This window comes from Trichosurus vulpecula, chromosome 3, assembly GCF_011100635.1.
Source record: "Trichosurus vulpecula isolate mTriVul1 chromosome 3, mTriVul1.pri, whole genome shotgun sequence".
Classification (NCBI taxonomy): domain Eukaryota; kingdom Metazoa; phylum Chordata; class Mammalia; order Diprotodontia; family Phalangeridae; genus Trichosurus; species Trichosurus vulpecula.
This window is the reverse complement of record NC_050575.1, coordinates 362363856-362383585: the sequence shown is the minus strand read 5'-3', so window position 1 is coordinate 362383585 and position 19730 is coordinate 362363856. Positions and strand designations below refer to the sequence as shown.

General features: G+C 39.4%; 1 protein-coding gene across 1 annotated transcript in view; it reads left to right on the top strand.

Annotated features, from left to right (window-relative positions):
* The window catches only part of ADAMTS18 (ADAM metallopeptidase with thrombospondin type 1 motif 18), a 195337-nt gene that overhangs the window by 141855 nt on the left and 33752 nt on the right, over nucleotides 1-19730 (top strand). The window contains exon 16 of the mRNA XM_036750035.1: nucleotides 1706-1950. Coding sequence (XP_036605930.1) covers nucleotides 1706-1950 — 245 coding nt within the window. The remainder of the gene's footprint in view (nucleotides 1-1705; nucleotides 1951-19730) is intronic.

Here is a 19730-nt window from a genome sequence, read left to right as displayed (position 1 = left end):
CTCTCCATGTATTCTGGGATCCAGTGACACTGGCTTCCCTGGTGTTCCTCACACAAGACATTCCATCTACTGACTAAAGGCATGTTCACTGGCTGTGCTCCATGCCGGGAATTCTCTTTCTCCTCATCTGTGCCTCCTGGCTTGCCTGGCTTCCTTCAGATCTGAGCTAAAATCTCATCTTCTACAGGAAACCCTTCTCAAGTGCTCATAACGTTAGTACCTTCCTCCTATTGACTGTCTTCAGTTTATCCTGTATGTGTCTTGTTCGTACATATTTCTTTGTATTTGTCTCCCCCTTTAGAATGCGAGCTCCTGGAGAGCAGGACTGTTTTTTGCCTTTCTTTGTAATGGCAGCTCTTGGCATAGTGCCTGGCACATAGTAGGCAACAAATGCTTTTTGACTTGACTTGTTGACAGAATGACAGTGTAGAATCTAATGAGATGGAATTTAATAGAGGTAAGTGTGGAGGCACAGGGATCATAGATTTAGGGCTAGAAGGAGCCTTAGAAGCTACTTAGTCCAATTCCTCATTTTACAGATGAAGAAACCATGCCAAGAGAAGTAAAATGACTTGCCCAAGGTTACATAGGTGATAAGAGTCCGAGGAGGGATTTGAATACAGGTTCTCTCTTTCTACTGTATCTGGCCTCAAGTATAAGATGGACATGGCTAGATAACAGCTCTTCTGCAAACAGATATGGGCTTAGTCATTAGTGTGACATAGAAACCAAAAAAAGCTAATTTAATAATATGCTGCATTAATTAAAGAATAAAAGAGGCGAAACTTTCACTCTACTTTTCTCTCTCCCAACTGTTCCTCAAAAATTATGATTATTTCTGGGCTCCATATTTGAGAAGGATATTGACAAGCTGGAGCAGAAAATAGGATGAGGAAGAAGAATGGAGGCTTTGCCACGTGACAATAGGTTTACCGAACTGGTGGTATTTAGCTCAAGATGTGAAGATTGGGGTTGGGGGGGGGAGTGAAGCACATGACATCTGTCTTACATGCAGGGCTCACATATGAAAGAGGGATTAGGTAGTTCTGCTTGACATCCATCCCATTAGAATGTAACCTCCTTCAGAACAAGGACAGCTTCGTTTCTGTTTTTGTATCAGTAGAGCCTGGCACAGTGTCTTATACCTAGGAGGCACTTCATGAATGTTCAGTTGAATGTAATAGAATTGGTGGCAGGAGGAAGAGTTATGAGTCATCGATGAAAGTTTCAATGAAATAGATTTAAATTCAATATGGAGAAAAGCTTCCTAACAGAGATTTCCAGAGGTAACATGGTTTGCCTCAGAAGGAACTGGATTTCTCATCCAAGGACAAGTCCTTCAACTGAAGGCTAAATTACCACTTATTAGGGATGTAGAGGGAATGAATTTGATGCTCTCTGAGGTTTCTCTGAATTCCGTGATTTTGTGATTCTTTAATCATGTGGCCTTAGTCAAGCCACTTCATCCTTCTGAGCCTCAGTTTCCTCATCTATAATATAGGAATAATAACACCTGTCCTTCTGTCTCACAGGGTGAATCAAATGAGATAATTTGTGTAGAGTACGTCTTAAACATCAAAGCCTAGTTTTTATTGCTATCATTGGATATTCATCTTTAAAATACTAAGTAGAAATGGAGGATGAATCATTTTATTTTACCATGACAGTAGAAAACAACAAAAAATGTTTAATTTCTTTCTTTTAGAATATTATCCAGTTGTAACCATTCCAGTGGGAGCGCGCAGTATTGAAATACAGGAGTTACAGATATCTACAAGTTATCTTGCAATTTGCAACCTGAATAAAAAGTATTATCTCACAGGAGATTGGACTATTGATTGGCCAGGGGAGTTCCAATTTGCTGGGACTGTGTTTGATTACCAGCGTCCTCTGAATCACCCTGAACGTCTGTATGCAGCAGGACCCACAAATGAGACACTGGTCTTTGAAGTAAGCTTCTTCTGTTGATTCTGACTTTCGTGTTTGTTACAAAATCAGCCTGGACAGCTATCATTCTGCACGATGGCTCTCAGACGGATTAAAGTCTGGGTTAAAAAAAAAAACAACAAACCCACTGGCTATGATTTTATTCAGGATTGATGAGGCTTCCCATCATTCCATATGGAGTTCATGTTCTGTCAGAGATCATGGATGGGTCAAATAGATGCCATCATTTGTTGGCAATGGTTCCACTGTTTGAAAGAGAGACAATAATAATCCAGTCCCTTAGTTGATGAATGACCCTCACGAAGTTCTCTGTGACTTTCATATAGTTATATCAATTCTTCCTCATCATACCTCATCGATGAGAATAGCATCAAATATCCTTGGGCCACTCTTCGTAAATTTTCTGTTTGATTTGTGGTTGCCACTTAGAGGGGAGTTTCAATTCTACATCATTCTTAGGCAGGGGCCATTATAGCAGATGGCACCATGGGATACCCTCAGGGGAAAGAGCATTGAACTAGGAATCCAGAGTCTTGGCTTTTGATAAGGATGAGTGTAGAATTACACTCATCATTAATTTAAGCCTGGGGGGGAGCTTAGAGGAGATCTAGTCCAACTACTCAATTTTAGATAAGGAATTTGAGGCAAAGAGAGGTAAAGTGACTTATTCAAAATCATGTAGGTAGTAATTGAAAGAGGTAGGATTTGAATCCACACCCTTTAAATCCAAAGTCAATACTCTTTCTATTGAACCAGGCTACCTATCTCTCCTTAAATCATGAAAAATGGGTTGTGTGACTTGGACTAGATGATCTCTAAAGCCCCTTCCAGCTTTGACAATTCTCTACCTCTAACATTCTGTGTTCTGTATTTTGAGAGCCCATTCAGCTCTGGCATTCAGTTTTCTATATCCTAAAAGTTCCTTCTAGTGTTTACTTGTTTCTAAAGTCCTTAATAATTTTGACTTTCTCTGTTCTACATTTTAAGGCATCTTTCATTTCTAACATGCTCTGTTCTGTATTCTAAGAGTCCTTCTAGTTCTGATATTGTCTGTTTTATGTTCTAAAAATCCCTTTTTTGCTTTGACATGACATGTTCTGTGTTCTAAGGGCTCTTCCTGCTATGAAATCCTCCAAGCTGGTTCTAAGGTTTCTTCCAGTTCACATATCCTATGTGCTATGTTCTAATGCCCTTCTAGCTTATATCATAGCACCTACTATGTACCAGGCACCCTCTCCAGTACTGATTGCATCTTCACTCCTTCCCCTCAAATAACTGGTTGAGGTGGGGGAGTTGGAATACTCCTTGCTCCTTAGTGCCACTTCCAGGTTCTCCTCCTCCTTCCATCACTCAGTAACCTCTCCTTTGAGATTCACGCAATTCATCACCCAATCAAAATCCTGGTAGCTGTTATCTACAGACCTGCGGGTTACTCCCCTTCCTTCTCAATGAGTTCAGTTTCTGAGTTGCAGTTTTTCTCTCCTCCCCAAATTCTGCCCTAATACTTGGGAATGTCAACATTTCTTTCAGATACCCCAATTACCCAATTTCTCAACCTACTCACTTCTCATGACCTAGTCCTTCACCCCATTCCATACACATTCAAAGATGGTCATACCTTTGATCTTGCCATCACCCACAAATGTACCACCTCAAAGTTCAAGAATTCCAAAATCCCCTTATATGACAATGATCTATTGGCTTCTCTGCCTCTGTCTTCCTTTACAAAACCCTACTCTTCATCTATACTGTAACCTCTAATCCCTCAAACCCTCAATTCTCTCCTAGACCATCTTTTCTGCACTAGCCACTCTCTCCTCTTTTCCCCATCTTAACCCCTTGGTGAACCAGTTAGAGTCTATACTGTCTTCTCTTTAGATCCTGACACTTTTATCACATTGCTGATTGTAACCTGCCGTGAGTCAGCCTTGGCTTATTCCACCATTCTCCACTTTTACTTTTACTTATGTACTGATGTGAAAAATCTCATAACTGCTCTGATTGAGTCCACTATAAATTTATGTTACATGCCCTCAGGTGGGCCTTCACTGCTGCTAGGCAATCCTGTTACATCTCCATTTTCAACTCACTATCTTACTCTCCATAGTACTCTTCCAAACTTTTTCACCCTTCCTCAAATCTCCCATGGTTCCCTGTATCCCAACTCTCTCTGCTGAGAACTTTGCTTCATATTTTAGAGAAATAATTTAGGTCTTTCACCGTGAGCTCTTTCTTCTCCCCTCTTCCTCATCTTATATCACTCAGATGCTTTCTGCAACAATCTCCTCTTTCATTTCTGTCTCATATAAAGAGGTGGCCTTACTCCTTACCAAAGCTTACTTCTCTACCTATACAAGTGATCCCATTCTATCCCACATACTCCAATAGATTGCCCTTTCTGTCATCACCATTCTATCACTTATTTTCATTCTCTCTCATTCTGCTTTCTTCTTTTCTGCTCCTTACAAACAGGTCCATGCCCTCCCCCCATCCTTAAGAAAACTACAGTTGATCCTTCTATTCCCAATAACTATCATCCTATATCTCTTCTTCCTTTTGTAGATAAACTCTTTGAAAAGGTCTTCTACAAGAGGTGCCGTCACTTTCTCTCCTCTCTCTTCTCAACCCCTCAGAATCTGGCTTCTGACCTTATCATTCTACTGAAACTTCTCTCTTCAAAATTACCAGTGATCTCAGTTACCAAATCCAGTGGCCTTTTCTCAATCATTATTCTTCTTGACCTCTCTGTAGTCTTCTTTTTGATATTCTTTTCTCTCTAGGTTTTTAGGATACCATTCTCTACTAGTTCTCCTTCTACCTATCAGACCACTCCTCAGTTTCCTTTGCTGGATTCTCATCCAGATTGTACTCTCTAACCATAGGTGTCCCTTGGGGTTCTGTCCTGGGCCCTCTTCTTTTTTCCCTCCGTACTACTTTGCTCAGTGATCTCATCAAGTCTCATGAATTTCATTACTATCTCTTTCTAGATGACTCTCACATTTACCTATCACATCCTAATCTCTCTGCTGACTGCCAATCTTGTATCTCTAACTGCGTAGATGTCCAGTAGTCATTTTAAACTTCAATAAGTCCAAAATAGAACTCATTATTTTTCTCCCTAAATCCTCCTCACTCCTAACTTCCTTATTATCGTAGAGGGCAACACTATCCTCCCAGTCCATTAAGCTCACAACCTGGAAGTCATCCTCGCCTTCTCACTATCTCTTAGCCCCATATCTAATCTGTTGATTTTACCTTTGCAACATCTCTTGAATATGTCCCTTTCTTTCCTCTGAGACTGCTACCACCCCAGTACAGAACCTCATCACCTCACTCTTGGACTATTACAAAGCAGCCTGGTGTGTGTGGGGGGTGGTGGTGTGTGATCTGCCTGTATCAAGGCTTTTCCCACTCCAATCTATCCTCCATTTAGCTATCAAGATGATTTTCCTAAAGCACAGGTCTGATCATATCACACACATACCCAATCCTCACACAATAAGCTCCATTGGCTCCCCATCACCTCTGGGATCAAATACAGATGCTTTGTTTGGTGTTCATAGCCTTCATAACCTGCCTCTCCTATCTTTCCAGTCTTCTTACACCTTACTCCCTAACACATACTCTTCTATCCAGTAACACTGGCCTCCTGCCTGTTTTACAATAAAGGCACTCCACCTGTCAGCTCTGGGCATTTTCTCTAGTTGTCCACCATGCTAGGAGTGCTGTCCCTCATACTGCCTTCTCTGGCTCCTTTAAGTCTCAACTAAAATCCCTTCTTCTACAAGAAGCTTTTCCTAAGCCCTCTTAATTCTAGTGCTTTCTCTCTTTTAATTATTTCCTATTTATTCTGTATATAACATGTTTATGCATGTTCACTTGGTTCCTCCCTTAGTTTGTCATCTCCTTGACTGCAGGGACTATCCTTTGCCCCTTTTTTATATCCCCAATGCTTAGCACAGTGCCTAGTACATAGTAGGAGTTTAATAAATGTTTATCTGCTAAGCACTGGGGATATAAATGTTAAAGACAACCCATTTTCTCAAAGAGTGCACAGACAAATGAGAGAGAGAACCTGAAGACAACTATGCACATTCTTTGTTAGAAGTGTATGTATATCACCTATGTTACTCCACTGTGAAATGGAGATATCACCCTGTTAGTGAGCAGAGTAATGTTGTGGACAGATAGCTGGGAAGGGAATTGGTCGCATCAGATTTCAGAATATGTGGATTGTTTGGAGTTAGAGCTAGAAAAAAATGTCATCAGAAGGGTCTGAATCCCTGACCCACCTCTTTGTTTTTCTGAATCCAAAGGACAATTACGTTGTTAAATGGACTGGAAACCAGGCCATAGGAGGATCATAAAGAACTGGGATGTTTAGCCTGTAGAAAAGCCTCATCAGATAACTAGATGGAGACTGTTTGGCTAATCTGGTTCCCCCTGGTTACCTTGACTGAAGGTTCATTTAATTGACCTGAAAGATAACATATACTCCTGATTTGGGATATGGAAAGACTTCCTGGGAGAAGGAAAATTAAAGCTGGACCCTGAAGGATAAGTAGATATGGAAAGACTTCCTGGGAGAAGGAAAATTAAAGCTGGACCCTGAAGGATAAGTAGAAAAAGGAGAGAATCATATTTGAAGCAGACGAAACATGAGCAATGGCACAGAGATTGCAAAGTATTTTGTTGTACACAGGCAACAAAGAACATCCCAGTTTGGCTGGAGTTGTGTCCATGGAAAGGGGTAGGATGGGTTGAGACTGAAAAGGTTTGGAAGAGTGGAATAGTGGAGAGCCTCAAATCCTGAGACAGGAAGCTTGGATTTTATCCCATAGACAGTAAGGAATTACTGAAGGGTTCCGAGCACAGGAATGATAAGATCATTTATGTGCATAAGGATGATTAATAAAGACAGGCGGGTGTAGTTTGAAAGGGCAGGAAGACCTAGCATTTGGGAGTCTAGTGGTCTGGCTATTTTTATCCCTTGGAATCACTTTGGTTGATCACTTTAATATTTAAATTACACATTATTGTTTCTGGGGGAGTTGAGAGATTCCTTAAAGTGCCCACATCACCCTGGGATCCTTGGTCTGAGAGGTTTGGGGAAAGTCAAAATGACTTTAAACAGAAACCCATTTTTCCCCCAACCACAGCATGTCAGTGTCTATGGAATCCATGGCTTCCAATCTAAATAAAGCTCAGATGACTTTCTGTACCAGAAATATGGATGATACCAAAATGAAAGCTTTACGAGCCAACACCCTTCTCTATAATATAGAAGTGTTTAATTTGTATCTAGAAGGATGCTTATAGCAGTGTTGGAAACAAGCTGAGATGAGACAAAAAGGTCCTCTATATACAATTTCTCTGTCTTTTTGTGTCTCTCTTTATATGTGTCTCTATGCACTGTATACAGCTGGTAAGTTTGGAGAAAGAGCTGGTTTAGGGGGAAAGACGATTGGTCCCATCTCATCAGTAGTTCATTTCTGTGTGTGTGTGTATATGTGTGTGTGTGCACGTGTGTGCATGTGCGCATGCGTGCATGTATGCATGTGTGTGTGTGTATGTGTGTGTGTGCATGTGTGTTCGGAAATGCACTACTATTGAGATGAGACAAATTATCTTTCCCTCTAAACCAACTCCTCCTTCAAACTATCTAATTCTTTCAAAGGTATTTACCATCATCTATTCATGCAAGTTTGTAATCTGAATTATCTATTCTATCTTCTAGTCTATATTATTATCTATTCCATGTTCTATCTTCTCCAACATCACCTCCTCATCCAATCAGTTGCCGAATCTTGTAGATTGTACCTTTGTGATATCTCTCTTACGAATAAGGATGTATCCTCCCTCCTCTCCAGTTTCAGGCCCTCATCACCTCTTCAGTTCCCCACAACAGCCAGCTGCTCTCCCTGCCTCCAATTTCACCACTCTCCAATCCATCCTCTGCATAAATGCCAAAATAATCTTGAGGCACAGGTTTGACCATGCAACTTCCATGCCAAAGGATCTTTAGGGGCTCACTATTGCCCCTGGGACAAAATAAAAGCTCTTCAATCAAGCATTTAAGCCTCACTGCCATCTGCATCCAATCTATTCCTCGAGTCTTATTTTCCATTACTCTTCTTTTATGTTATGTTCTAGCCAAACAGGACTGCCTGCTAGGTAATACAGTGGATAGAGCGCTGGGCTTGAAATCAGAAGACCCAAGATCAAATTAGCCTTAGATACTTACTAGCTGTGTGACCCGAATAAGTCACTTAAAACTGTTTGCCTCAGGTCCTCACCTGTAAAATGGGGATAATACTAGCTCACTACTTCCCCGTTTGTTGTGAGATAATGTTTGTGAAGACCTTTGTAAACCTTAAAGCCTGATATACATGCTAATTATTGTGATTGTTGCTGTTGTTGTTCCACAAATTCAACCTCCTTTCTCCTGCCCATTTGGCAAGCTGTCTGCCACGCCTGTGAATATTTTCCTTCCTCAGCTCTACCTATCTAATTCATTATCTTTCTTCAAGGTTCCACTCAGATACTACCTTCCTAACCAAGCCTTTCCCAATACCCTCATTTTTTGAAATTCAGTTTTATTTTATTTTCAGTACCTGTTTCTCACTCCTTCTCCACCCATTAAGAAAGCAAGAAAAACAAAACCCGTTACAAATATATGTGGACAAGCAAAACAAATTCCCTCATTAGCCATCTCCTTCTATGTATGTGTATACATTCGACATACATGTAAGCGGCATATAGTCTGTATGTATACACACACATATACACACATATATGTGTGTGTGTATATATATATATACACACACATATATATATATATATATATATCCACATGTGTATATATATTTCTATCTGTGCTCTTCGTCCATCAGCTATTTGGAAATGATAGTGTGTTTCATCATGAGAACTTTGGAATTGCTATTGGTCATTGTGTTGATCAGAGTTCCTAAGTCTTTCAAATTTGTTTGATACCTCCAGTTTTTAGTGCTTTCTTCCTCCTCAAATTACCTTTTGTTTTCTTTGTGTGTGTGTGTGTGTCCGCGTTTGTGTTTGTGTGTATGTACAATTTGTATCTGGGCTCTCAGTAGAACATAAGGGCCTTAGGGACAGACACTTTTTGCCTTTGTATCCCTGGCATCTTGCACATAACAGAAGTATAAAAAATGTTTATTGTTTGAAACTGATCTGAAATGAATTGAATCACAGAATTATTACAATATCGTGGCAAACAATGGTATGTTCAAAGAACCTAGGTTTGAACCCCAGTTTTGCTGCCAACTACCCATATGATCTTGGGGAAGTCCCATTTGTGCTCTGGGCCTCAACTGCCTCACCTTTAAAATGAGGAGGTAGAACTATATGATTTCTTAGTCATTTTGAGCTCTTAATTCCCTAAAAACTATGCAACCTATGAGTGCAACCAGGATAGATAGAGGAATGCAGACCATGCCGTAGGAGAATCAGTTGAAAGAACTGGGGATATTTCAGAATTTGAAAAGTTGTTGTATCTAGGGAGGAGTAGATTTGTTTTGCTTAGGCCCATTAGACAGAGTAGGAATAGTGGGGGAAGGTGGAGTCATTGGAATGCATTATTGAGAAACTTCTCAACAGCCAGAGCTTTCCAGCAATGGAAATGGGCTGCTTTAGGGACCATGAGTTTCCTGTCACTGGATGTTTCCAAATGAAAGTTGGATGGCCATGTCAGTCAGGGATCTCATAGAAGGCAGTTACGCATCAGGGACAAGTCAGTCTAGCTCTGAAATTCTTTGTTTCTGTATAGGGAGAAGGGTGATATGACGGAAGGCAGGGGACTAGCAGCCACGAGACAAGGATTCAAATCCAGTCCCTTCCCTTTACTAGTTTTGTGGACTTAGGCAAGTCACTTTCCTTCTTCTGGCCTCAGTGTCTTCATCTATAAAATGAGGATGACAAGACTTGCAACAGCTAATATAGCACAGTTTTTATGAGGAAAGGGATTTGCAAATTTAAAAGTGTTGTAGCTATGGGGATGGTAATTCACACTGTTTGCCCAGTTATAAATGATGCTTCAACCTGTATGACTTTCTTAGACTCTGGTATCTCCTCCAGTGGCCCAAGGTTATCAAAACTTATAATTCTATAAATCCTATTAGGCCCGAGAGTTTTAAAGAGTGGCCCCAATACTGGATCATGTGGCTATTGCCCAAGAAGCAGCTTTGCTAAGGGCAGAGACAGTCATCATCGGATTAGCCACTGAGAGATGAACTCTTTATATCTTTCATGAAGACCGTATACTAAAGTAGGGAGAGGCTGTGTTCTGCATTGGCCCACATGATGAAACCACAGATCCTGGAAGTGTAATGACCAGACATTCAGTGACTACTTATTATGGTATCATATTTAGAAAAATGCTCACTTGCCAAAGCAACACAATGGCATTGTAAGGAAATTTTCTCTTGTTCTTATATACCAAGTCAGAGTCCACCAGTGGTCTCAGCTGCTCCTTGCTTTGGTTTTTTTGGTGAAACGGTGGTAAACATAGATGCCTTCTAAACTATTGACCTAGATTTGATTCCCAACCTGATCAGCTTAGTGTGGCCAGGTCCAAAGGTAACTAGACTGAGTTAAAAGACTTGGATTTTAGAACTGACACTGCTACTAACTGTATTACCATAGTAAACCTCTCTGACCCTCAGCTTTCTTAATTGTAAAATGGTGTCAGATGATCACTAGCTGGTTGTATTAGTGTCGGTATTCCTTTTGTGTATGAGATTGGATTTAGCTAGGTGATGCAGCTTATAATGTTCTGGACTTGGAGTCAGGAAGACTTGAATTTGAATTCCGTTTTAGATACTTATAAATGGCCACAAAGGTCCTTCCCAACTCTGACATCCTGTAATTCTGTAACTTGCTTATGTTCTGTAACTTTGAGGTCCTATCTAGTTCAGATATTTTATGTTCTAGAGGTGCTCTCTAAGGTCACTCTTAGGGTAGACATTCTATGTTCTATGTTCTATGTCTCAGATCCTTTCAATTTCACACCATTTGTAGCCAATGTAATATATTCACTCAAGCCATGCTAGCGCTAAGAGTGATGGACATAGAGTTAGAAGAGCTGGGTTTATGACTGGCTCTGTTCCTTAACTAGCTGGGTGACCATGGGCAAGTCCCTATTATTTTCTGAGCTGAATCTCAGAGTTTCCCTATCTGTTATATGAGCATCATAGTTCCTGCTACCAAACTCATATGGTTATTGAAGGGAAATTACATTGTAAACCATGAGGTTGTATAAAAATGGAAGTTATTTAATCCAATTCAACAATTATTCAGCCTGGAGAACATTTAGCTAGTCATAGGGGAGATATAAAATTAACCTATGCCCTTATGGAATTCTGAAACACAGGAATAATTCTGTTTCTGTCAATAAAACAACAACCAACGGGTATTTATTGAGAACCTGCTTTGTCCTAAGAACTGTGCCAGGGGCTGGAGATAGAAAGATGCCTTTGAGGATGTTATAATCTAGCTGAGGGAGGCAACTTATACATATATAGGTTTGTTCAAAATATATGCAAAGTGATTTGGTGGGGAAGGCACTCACAGCTGGGGAGATCAAGAAAGGCTTCACGTGGAGGGAGATGCTTAAGTTTAGCCTTGAAGGAAACTAAGGGATTTGGGAGACAGAGGTGGGGAGGGAGTATGTTCCAGGTATGGGAGTGTAATGCCAATCACAGCAGCACACTTGAGGACTGCTGCTGTGAATGATTTGAAGGGTCTAATCGCACAGCATAATGAACTGTCTATTTATTCAGAACTAAATATGTCTGGGGCCAGATTTGAACTCAGGAAGGCCTGGTACTCTATCTACTGTGCCACCTAACTGCCCAGGAAGCTTTGTTTTTCAGTCATTTCAGTCATGTCTCATTCTTTGTGACTCCATTTGAGGTTTTCTTGGCAAAGATACTGGAGTGGTTTGCATCTCCTTCTCCAGCTCGTTTTACAGATGAGGAACGGAGGCAGACAGGGTTAAATGATTTGCCCAGATTGACACAGTTAATAAGTGTCTGAGACTGGATTTGAACACAGGTCCTCCTGACTCCAGACCTAGAACTCTATCTACTTTATAGCCTAGCTGCCCCTGGAACATCGTATGTGTTTAATAAATACTTACTAACTGATGCTTTGAGTGGTAGTGAATGATCTATCCCTGGCAGTCTCCAAGTGGAGCCTGGATGACCACCTGTCAGGATGTTAAAAAGATTCCTTCCCATGTACGGGTTGAATTCAGTGGACACAGAAGCCAGTACTAAGATTTTGTGATTCTGGTGGATGAGAGAGTGGAATGGGTAACATAATAAAGTGGAAAGAATATGGAATTTGCAGTCCAAACACCTCGGTTTATATCTTTCTCTGCCCCTTATTTGGTACATCCTTGCCCTAGTCACCTAGCCTCTCTAAGTCTTAATTTTCTTCTATTGAAAAATAAAGGGATTGAATTAGGTGATCTTCCAATGCTCATCCCCAGGATTTTACCATCTAGAGATGTGTCCAGGGGGCTATGCGTAGTCAGGTTTTGTTGAAGTGTGCAAGGACGGGTGATTTGAGAGGTGTGGAAAGGTGGGGTAACATTTGTCAGGCTAAAAGAGTCTGAATGTATTCATTAGCCTATAGCAACAATGACGACAACAACAAAAGTTCAGTTATCATGATCTGTTTCTGCTGGTTGAGCCTCAGATTTGGGTAAGCCCCACACCCAGATGGTTGAGAGGAGGCACGGAGATAAATTTCAAAGTGGTGGAAACATGATAACCTGGTATCAGGATTTAATTTTACATATGGCTGTGGTAAAACTGTCATGTCATCTTAAGTGGAGACATGTAAGGAATCCGAGTCCATCCAAGAGCTTAATGCCTTCCCCTCTAGAGACTTGGAGGTGATTTAAGGTCATTGACTTCGTTCTTTGTTCAAGCAACATGCAGACCACTGTTTCGGATCAGGATTGGTCATGCAGAGACCCAAACTGGTTTTAAGTTTAGCTGGAGGCTTCTTATGGGAAGGGGGGGCATCCTTCTGTGGCCCCAGAATATGTGGCCTCTTGTAAGGGCTGTGATAAATGATCCTGTGAGTGCCAAGTTCTTTATCAAGACTGTCTCCAGGTGTGAGCTGATGGCTAGGAAATCGACTGTGAGTGTTCCATTATAAAGTAACTGGACTCCTGTCCGATAAACAGCATGAATGATATCATGATAGCATGGCTTGTTCTATTACTGAAATTCAATCTCTTGTATTTATTAATTAGTGTTGCTCTCTTGCCTCTCCCTTCCTCCCTTACTGTATCTCACACATTAAGACCCTTTTCCGCCTCAGGCAGAATCAAAAAATGTTTAACTCTTTAAAAAACTTGTTCCTGTTCACTAATGAACAGCTAAGGGGATTCTGAAGTTCAAGAAATGGCATTGTAGAGTGAGTAAGTCAGTGGTGGGTGAGATGGAATGTCTGGGAGTACAGTGAAGTGGAAAAGAGCCCTGGGCTGTGAGACCAGAGACCTGGATTTGAGCCCTGGGTTGTGTCACTAGTTTTCTCTGACCCCAGAGAAGCCACTTATCTTTTCTAGCCTTCATTGGCTTCCTGTGAAATGCAAGAGGGTTCGAATAGATGCTATCCAAGGAGCCTTCTGGCTTTGACTCTCTGTGTTCTATGTTCTAAGGCCACTTCCAGGGATGGCACTTTATATTCTATATCCTGGGGGTCCTCTCAGCTTTGATATGGGAGTCAGGAGAAGAAATATTGTATGTAAGGAACAGCAAGGAGGCTAGTGCCGTGTACTATGTTCCACAGGTTCCCTTGGCTATGGCATTCTTTGAGTCTGATTACATAAACTATTTATAAGATGCAAATGTGACTAAAGCTTTGGTCCAGGACAAGACCACAAATGTTATTTTTTTTTACTCCTACTTGAAGCCTTTACTTATTTCTCCAAGTTACTCTTGCCCCTAAAATTACTTTGTATTTATTTATATGTGTACGAGCAGCCATAAAGTAAATCTCAATCATGGACATTTTACATGCATTGGTTCTCTGAGCAATGTTCGATTAATAATTGATAATATACTCCAGTTCTTCAGGGATTCTGATTTCATCAGGAGGGGCTCTGTTCACAAACGTCAGCCCTCCATGCCTTAGTAGACTGTTTCATGAGTAGTTTTGGCCAAAGCTGTTCATACCCTGGTCCCCAACCATCTGGTGCTGAACCTTTCCACAAATATCTAGGCTGGTCCTCAAAGGAAATAGCATTTGGGGTTAGAAGACTGGGGTTAGAATCCAGCATCAACTACTAATGAGCCACATGGCGGCTTCATCTCCCTGAGCCTCCATTTCACTTTCTATAAAATTATTGGACATAATTAATTGGATGAAGTGATTTCAAAGGTTTTTTCTAGCTCAAGTATTCTGTGACTTTTGTGGAGTTTTGTGAACATCCCTAGTTTTTTGAAGGATCATAGGCTCTTATATTTAGAGCTGAAAGAGGCTTCAAAGACCAGCTAATCCATCCACCACATTTTACCTATGAGTAAATTGAGGCACAAAGAGGTTAAGTGATTTGCACTGGGCACACAAGGGTTTAATACATGTTTACACACTGACCTCAACAGTGTTTCTGTTGGAGACTGATTCCCGAGGTAGACAGAACATAAGTAAAAGAGAAGGACTGCTTCGTTTTTTGAATCTGGTGTAAAAGAAGAGAAGATGCATGAAGATGGGGAGAGGCTTGCGGTATGGATCAATGGAAGTGTAGTAACTCTTTTCTGTAGTAAATCTTTCCCACCTTCTGGGACCCATAACCTTTAAGAATCCAGGATCACCTCTACATTATAAGGCTTCAGAGGAGAACTTGAGAGGAGCTATATAATATGATTTATAAAGTTTTATAATAACTGTATTTCCAGGGATGACTTACATATGAAAAGTGGCAGAAAATCATTCCGTCAATAAACATTTATTAAGTGCCTACTATGTGCTGGGCATTGGGATACTCATTGGGGATACAAGTATGAAAAAGAGACAGACCCTAACCTTAACAACAATCTAATGGGGGAAGGCAAACCCCCAAAAGAAAAGCTACTGGTGGTGGGTTATTTGGGGTGAGAAGAAGAAAGTTAATTCAAAGGAGTGCAGCCACAGAGGAAATAAGGAGTTGACCGGCCTGGGTCTAGTCCTTAATTGGAGATTTTGGGAGGAGGTCATTGCTCTTCCCTCTAATCAGAGATGCAGAGGATACTGACAGAGTGTGAGTACTAAGGCTGATGCCATCTTGTAGGATGATAAGATTCCAGATGAAGTTTCTGAGAGAATGATGGAGGAGTCCAAAGGAGGACAGCTGGGTGGTAAATGAAGAGGCATCATCATGGATGTGGAGAACTAGGAGAGGACATTCCCATGATACAGTGGAAGAATAGATTATAGATGGATGCTTTGAGTGTGGCGCTGGATTTCAGAAAATATGAAGAGCTTCAGAGCAAGGCTTCCAGTGTCTTTTCTGGAGGATTTATGGAAAGACATGGTGCTGAATCAGGATGAGAAGGCTTGGATGGGATGGCAGTGGAAAGAATGCCAGTGCTAATGAGCCCATGGACCCAAAGGAGGAAGGATTGGCATAACAAATATATTTTAGAGTCACAGATCCTTAGAGCAAGAAAAATCCAATTTCCTCATTTCTAGAAAAGGAAAAAATAGGCCTAATGAGAGTAAGGGACTTACTTCAGATCATACATTTGGTTAGTGGTAAAGTTAAGACTTCAATTCAGTGCTTCCTATTCCTACTTCAGCACTTCTTCCCTTATGCCCCTCATAGTAGCCACCCAACAAGGCTAAAGCCATATTGTATATTCATAAACAAGATTTTTCCCCTTTAATTCCTTTTTTAAAATTTTAGTTTAATTTTATTTTCCACTTAACAGTATTTTTTTCCAATTACATGTAAAGATAGTTTTCAACATTAACTTTTACAAGATTTTGAGTTCCAAATTTTTCTCCCTCCTTCCCTCCCCTTGCCCCAAGACAGCAAGCAATCTGATATAGGTTATACATGTACAATCATATTAAACATATTTCTGTATTAGTCATGTTGTGAAAGAAGAATCAGAACAAAAGGGAAAATTTACAAGAAAGAAAAACATAAAACAAAAAAAGTGAAAATAATATGCTTCCATCTACATTTAGACTCCATAGTTCTTTCTCTGGATGTGAATAGCATTTTCCATCATAAGTCTTTTGGAATTGGCTTGGATCATTGTATTGCTGAGAAGAGTTAGATCTATCATAGTTGATCATCACAAAATGTTGCTGTTACTGCGTACAACATTTTCCTGGCTCCGCTCACTTCACTCAGCATCAGTTCATGTAACCCTTTTCAGGTTTTTCTGAAATCTGCCTGCTCATTATTTCTTATAGCACTATAGTATTTCATTACATTCATATACCACAACTTGTTCAGCCATTCCCCAATTGATGGCCATCCCCTCAATTTCCAATTTTTGCCACCACAACAAGAACTGCTATAAAAATTCTTGTATATGTGGGTCCTTTTCTCTTTTTAATCATCTCTTTGGGATACAGACCTAGTAGTGGTATAGCTGGATCAAAGGTTATACACAGTTTTAGAGCCCTTTGGGCATAGGTACAAGTTACTCTCCAGAATGGTTGGATCAGTTCACAACTCCACCAATAATGTATTTTTGTTCCAGTTTTCCCACATCTTCTCCAACATTTATCCTTTTCCTTTTCCGTCATTCTAGTCAATCTGATAGGTATGAGGTGGTACCTATTAGCTGTTGTAATTTGTGTATTTCTAATCAGGAGTGATTTAGAGCATTTTTTCATATGAGTATAGATAGCTTTAATTTCTTCTTCTGAAAACTGCCTGTTCATATCATTTGACCATTTGTCAATTGGGGAATGACTTACACTCTTATAAATTTGGCTCAGTCCTCTATATATTTGAAAAATGAGGCCTTTACCAGAAATTCTGGCTATAAAAATTGTTTCCCAGTTTTCTGCTTTCCTTCTAATCTTGGTTGCATTGGTTTTGTTTGTGCAAAACCTTTTCAATTTAATATAATCAAAATTATCCATTTTGCATTTCATAGTGTTCTCTGTCTCTTGTTTAGTCATAAAGTCTTCCCTTCTCCATAGATCTGATGGGTAAACTATTCCTTGCTCTCCTAATTTGCTTATGGTATTATCCTTTATATCTAAATCATCTTCCCATTTTGACTTTATCTTGATATATGGGGTGAAATGTTGGTCTATGCCTAGTTTCTGCCACACTGTTTTCCAGTTTTCCCAGCAGTTTTTGTCAAATAGTGAGTTCTTATCCCAGAAGCTAGAGTCTTTTGTTTTATCGAACAAGAGATTAATATAGTCATTAACTACTGTGTCTTGTGTACCTAACCTATTCCACTGATCACCACCCTATTTCTTAGCCAGTACCAAATAGTTTTAATGATTGCTGCTTTGTAATATAGTTTTTAGATCTGTTATGGCTAGGCCACCTTCTTTTGCATTTTTTCCATTAATTCCCTTGAAATTCTTGACCTTTTGTTCTTCCAGATGAATTTTATTATTTTTTTCTAGCTCTATAAACTAATTTTTTTGCTAGTTTGATTGGTATGGAATAAATAAATTAATTTGGGGAGAATTGTCATTTTTATTGTATTAGCTTGGCCTATCCATGAGCAATTGATATTTTTCCAGTTGTTTAGATCTGATTTTATTTGTGTGAAAAATGTTTTGTAATTGTGTTCATATAGTTCCTGGGTTTGTCTTGGCAGGTAGCCTCCCAAATATCTTATATTGTTTACAGTTATTTCAAATGTAATTTCTCTATCTCTTGCTGCTGGGCTTTGTTGGTAATATATAGAAATGCTGCTGATTTATATGGGTTTATTTTATATCATGCCACTTTGCTAAAAGTGTTCATTATTTCAAGTAGCTTTTTAGTTGATTCTCAAGGATTTTCTAAATATACCATCATATCTTCTGCAAAGAGTGATAGTTTTGTTTCTTCATTGACTAATTCCTTCAATTTCTTTTTCTTCTCTTATTGCTAAAGCTAACATTTCTAGTACAATATTGAATTGTAGTGGTGATAATGGGTAACCTTATTTTACCCCTGATCTTATTGGGAAAATTTCTAGCTTATCCCCCATTGCATATAATGTTTGGTGATGGTTTTCAATAGGTACTACTTATCATTTTAAGGAAAACTCCATTTATTCCTATGCTTTCTAGTGTTTTAATAGGAATGAGTGCTACATTTTGTCAAAAGCTCTTTTTGCATCTATTGAGATAATCATTATTTCTGTTAGTTTTGTTACTGATATGGTTAATTATGCTGATAGTTTTCCTAATATTGAGCCAGTCTTGCATTCGTGGTATAAATCCCACCTGGTCATAGTATATTATCCTTGTGATAAGTTGCTGGAATGTCTTTGCTAGTATTTTATTTTAAAATTTTCATCAATATTCATTAGGGAAATTGGTCTATAATTTTATTTCTCTGTTTTGGTTTTGCAAATTCCAGATGAATTTTATTTTTTTTTCCAGCTCTATAATTTTTTTGGTAGTTTGGTATGGTACTGAATAAATAAATTAATTTAGAGAGAATTGTCACTTTTATTATATTAGCTTGGCCTATCCATGAGCAATTGATATTTTTCCAATTGTTTGATATGCTTTTATTTGTGTGAAAAGTGTTTAGGTATCAGCACCATATTTGAGTCATAAAAAGAATTTGGTAGGATTCCTTCTTCACCTATTTTTACAAATAGTTTATGTAGTATTGGAATTAATTGTTCTTTTATTTGATTTAGTTTGATTCTGATTGTCTCATAGAGACATTAGCTTCCACTCACCCAATTCTAATTTTTAAGGAATTATCTTCTTCAGTGAGCTTTTGTACCTTATTTTCCATTTGGCCAATTCTACTTTTTAAGGAACTGTTTTCTCCAGGAGCTGTTTTCTTCAATAGATTCTTTCCGTGTTTGGCCAATTGTATTTTTTAAGGAATTGTTTTCTGTGGCCAATTTTCATCCTTCTTTTTCCAAGCTGTTGACTCTCTCTTGCATACCTCTCATTTCTTTTCCCAATTTTTCTTCTCTTTCTCTCTCTCTAACTCTCTCTCTTTCTCTCTCTCTCTGTCTGTCTCTCTCTCTCTGTCTCTCTCTTATTTTTAAAATCCTTTTTGAGCTCTTCCAAGAAGACCTTTTGGGCCTTCCAAACAACCTTAACACCAAACAACTCCACTTCTCATTCTTATTACCTGTATGTCCATGGACAAGCTACTTATAACCTCTTTAATCTTCAGACCATTTTCTAAGACTGAAAGTTACAGATGAGCTGCAAACCAATGAAATCACAGGTCCCTGACATATCATAATTATCTATACTTTAATCATTTTCTCTTACTACACTGTAAGTTACATAAGGTCAGGGACAGTGTCTTCTCCTTGTATAGGTTTCTATCCACTCCATAGAATATCATATCCTTCAGTATGAGGTCTGATTTTTAAGTTGTGGGGTGTGTGTGTGTGTGTGTGTGTGTGTGTGTGTGCATGTGCACGCGTATGCGCATGTGTGTATCCCAGAGCCTATTATAGTCCTATTATAGTGTCTTGAAAATGTGTTTAGTGGTTTTCAATCATGTGCATATCTTTGTGACCCTTCTGAGGGTTTTCTTGGCAAAGATACTTGAGTGGTTTGCCATTTCCTTCTCCAGCTCATTT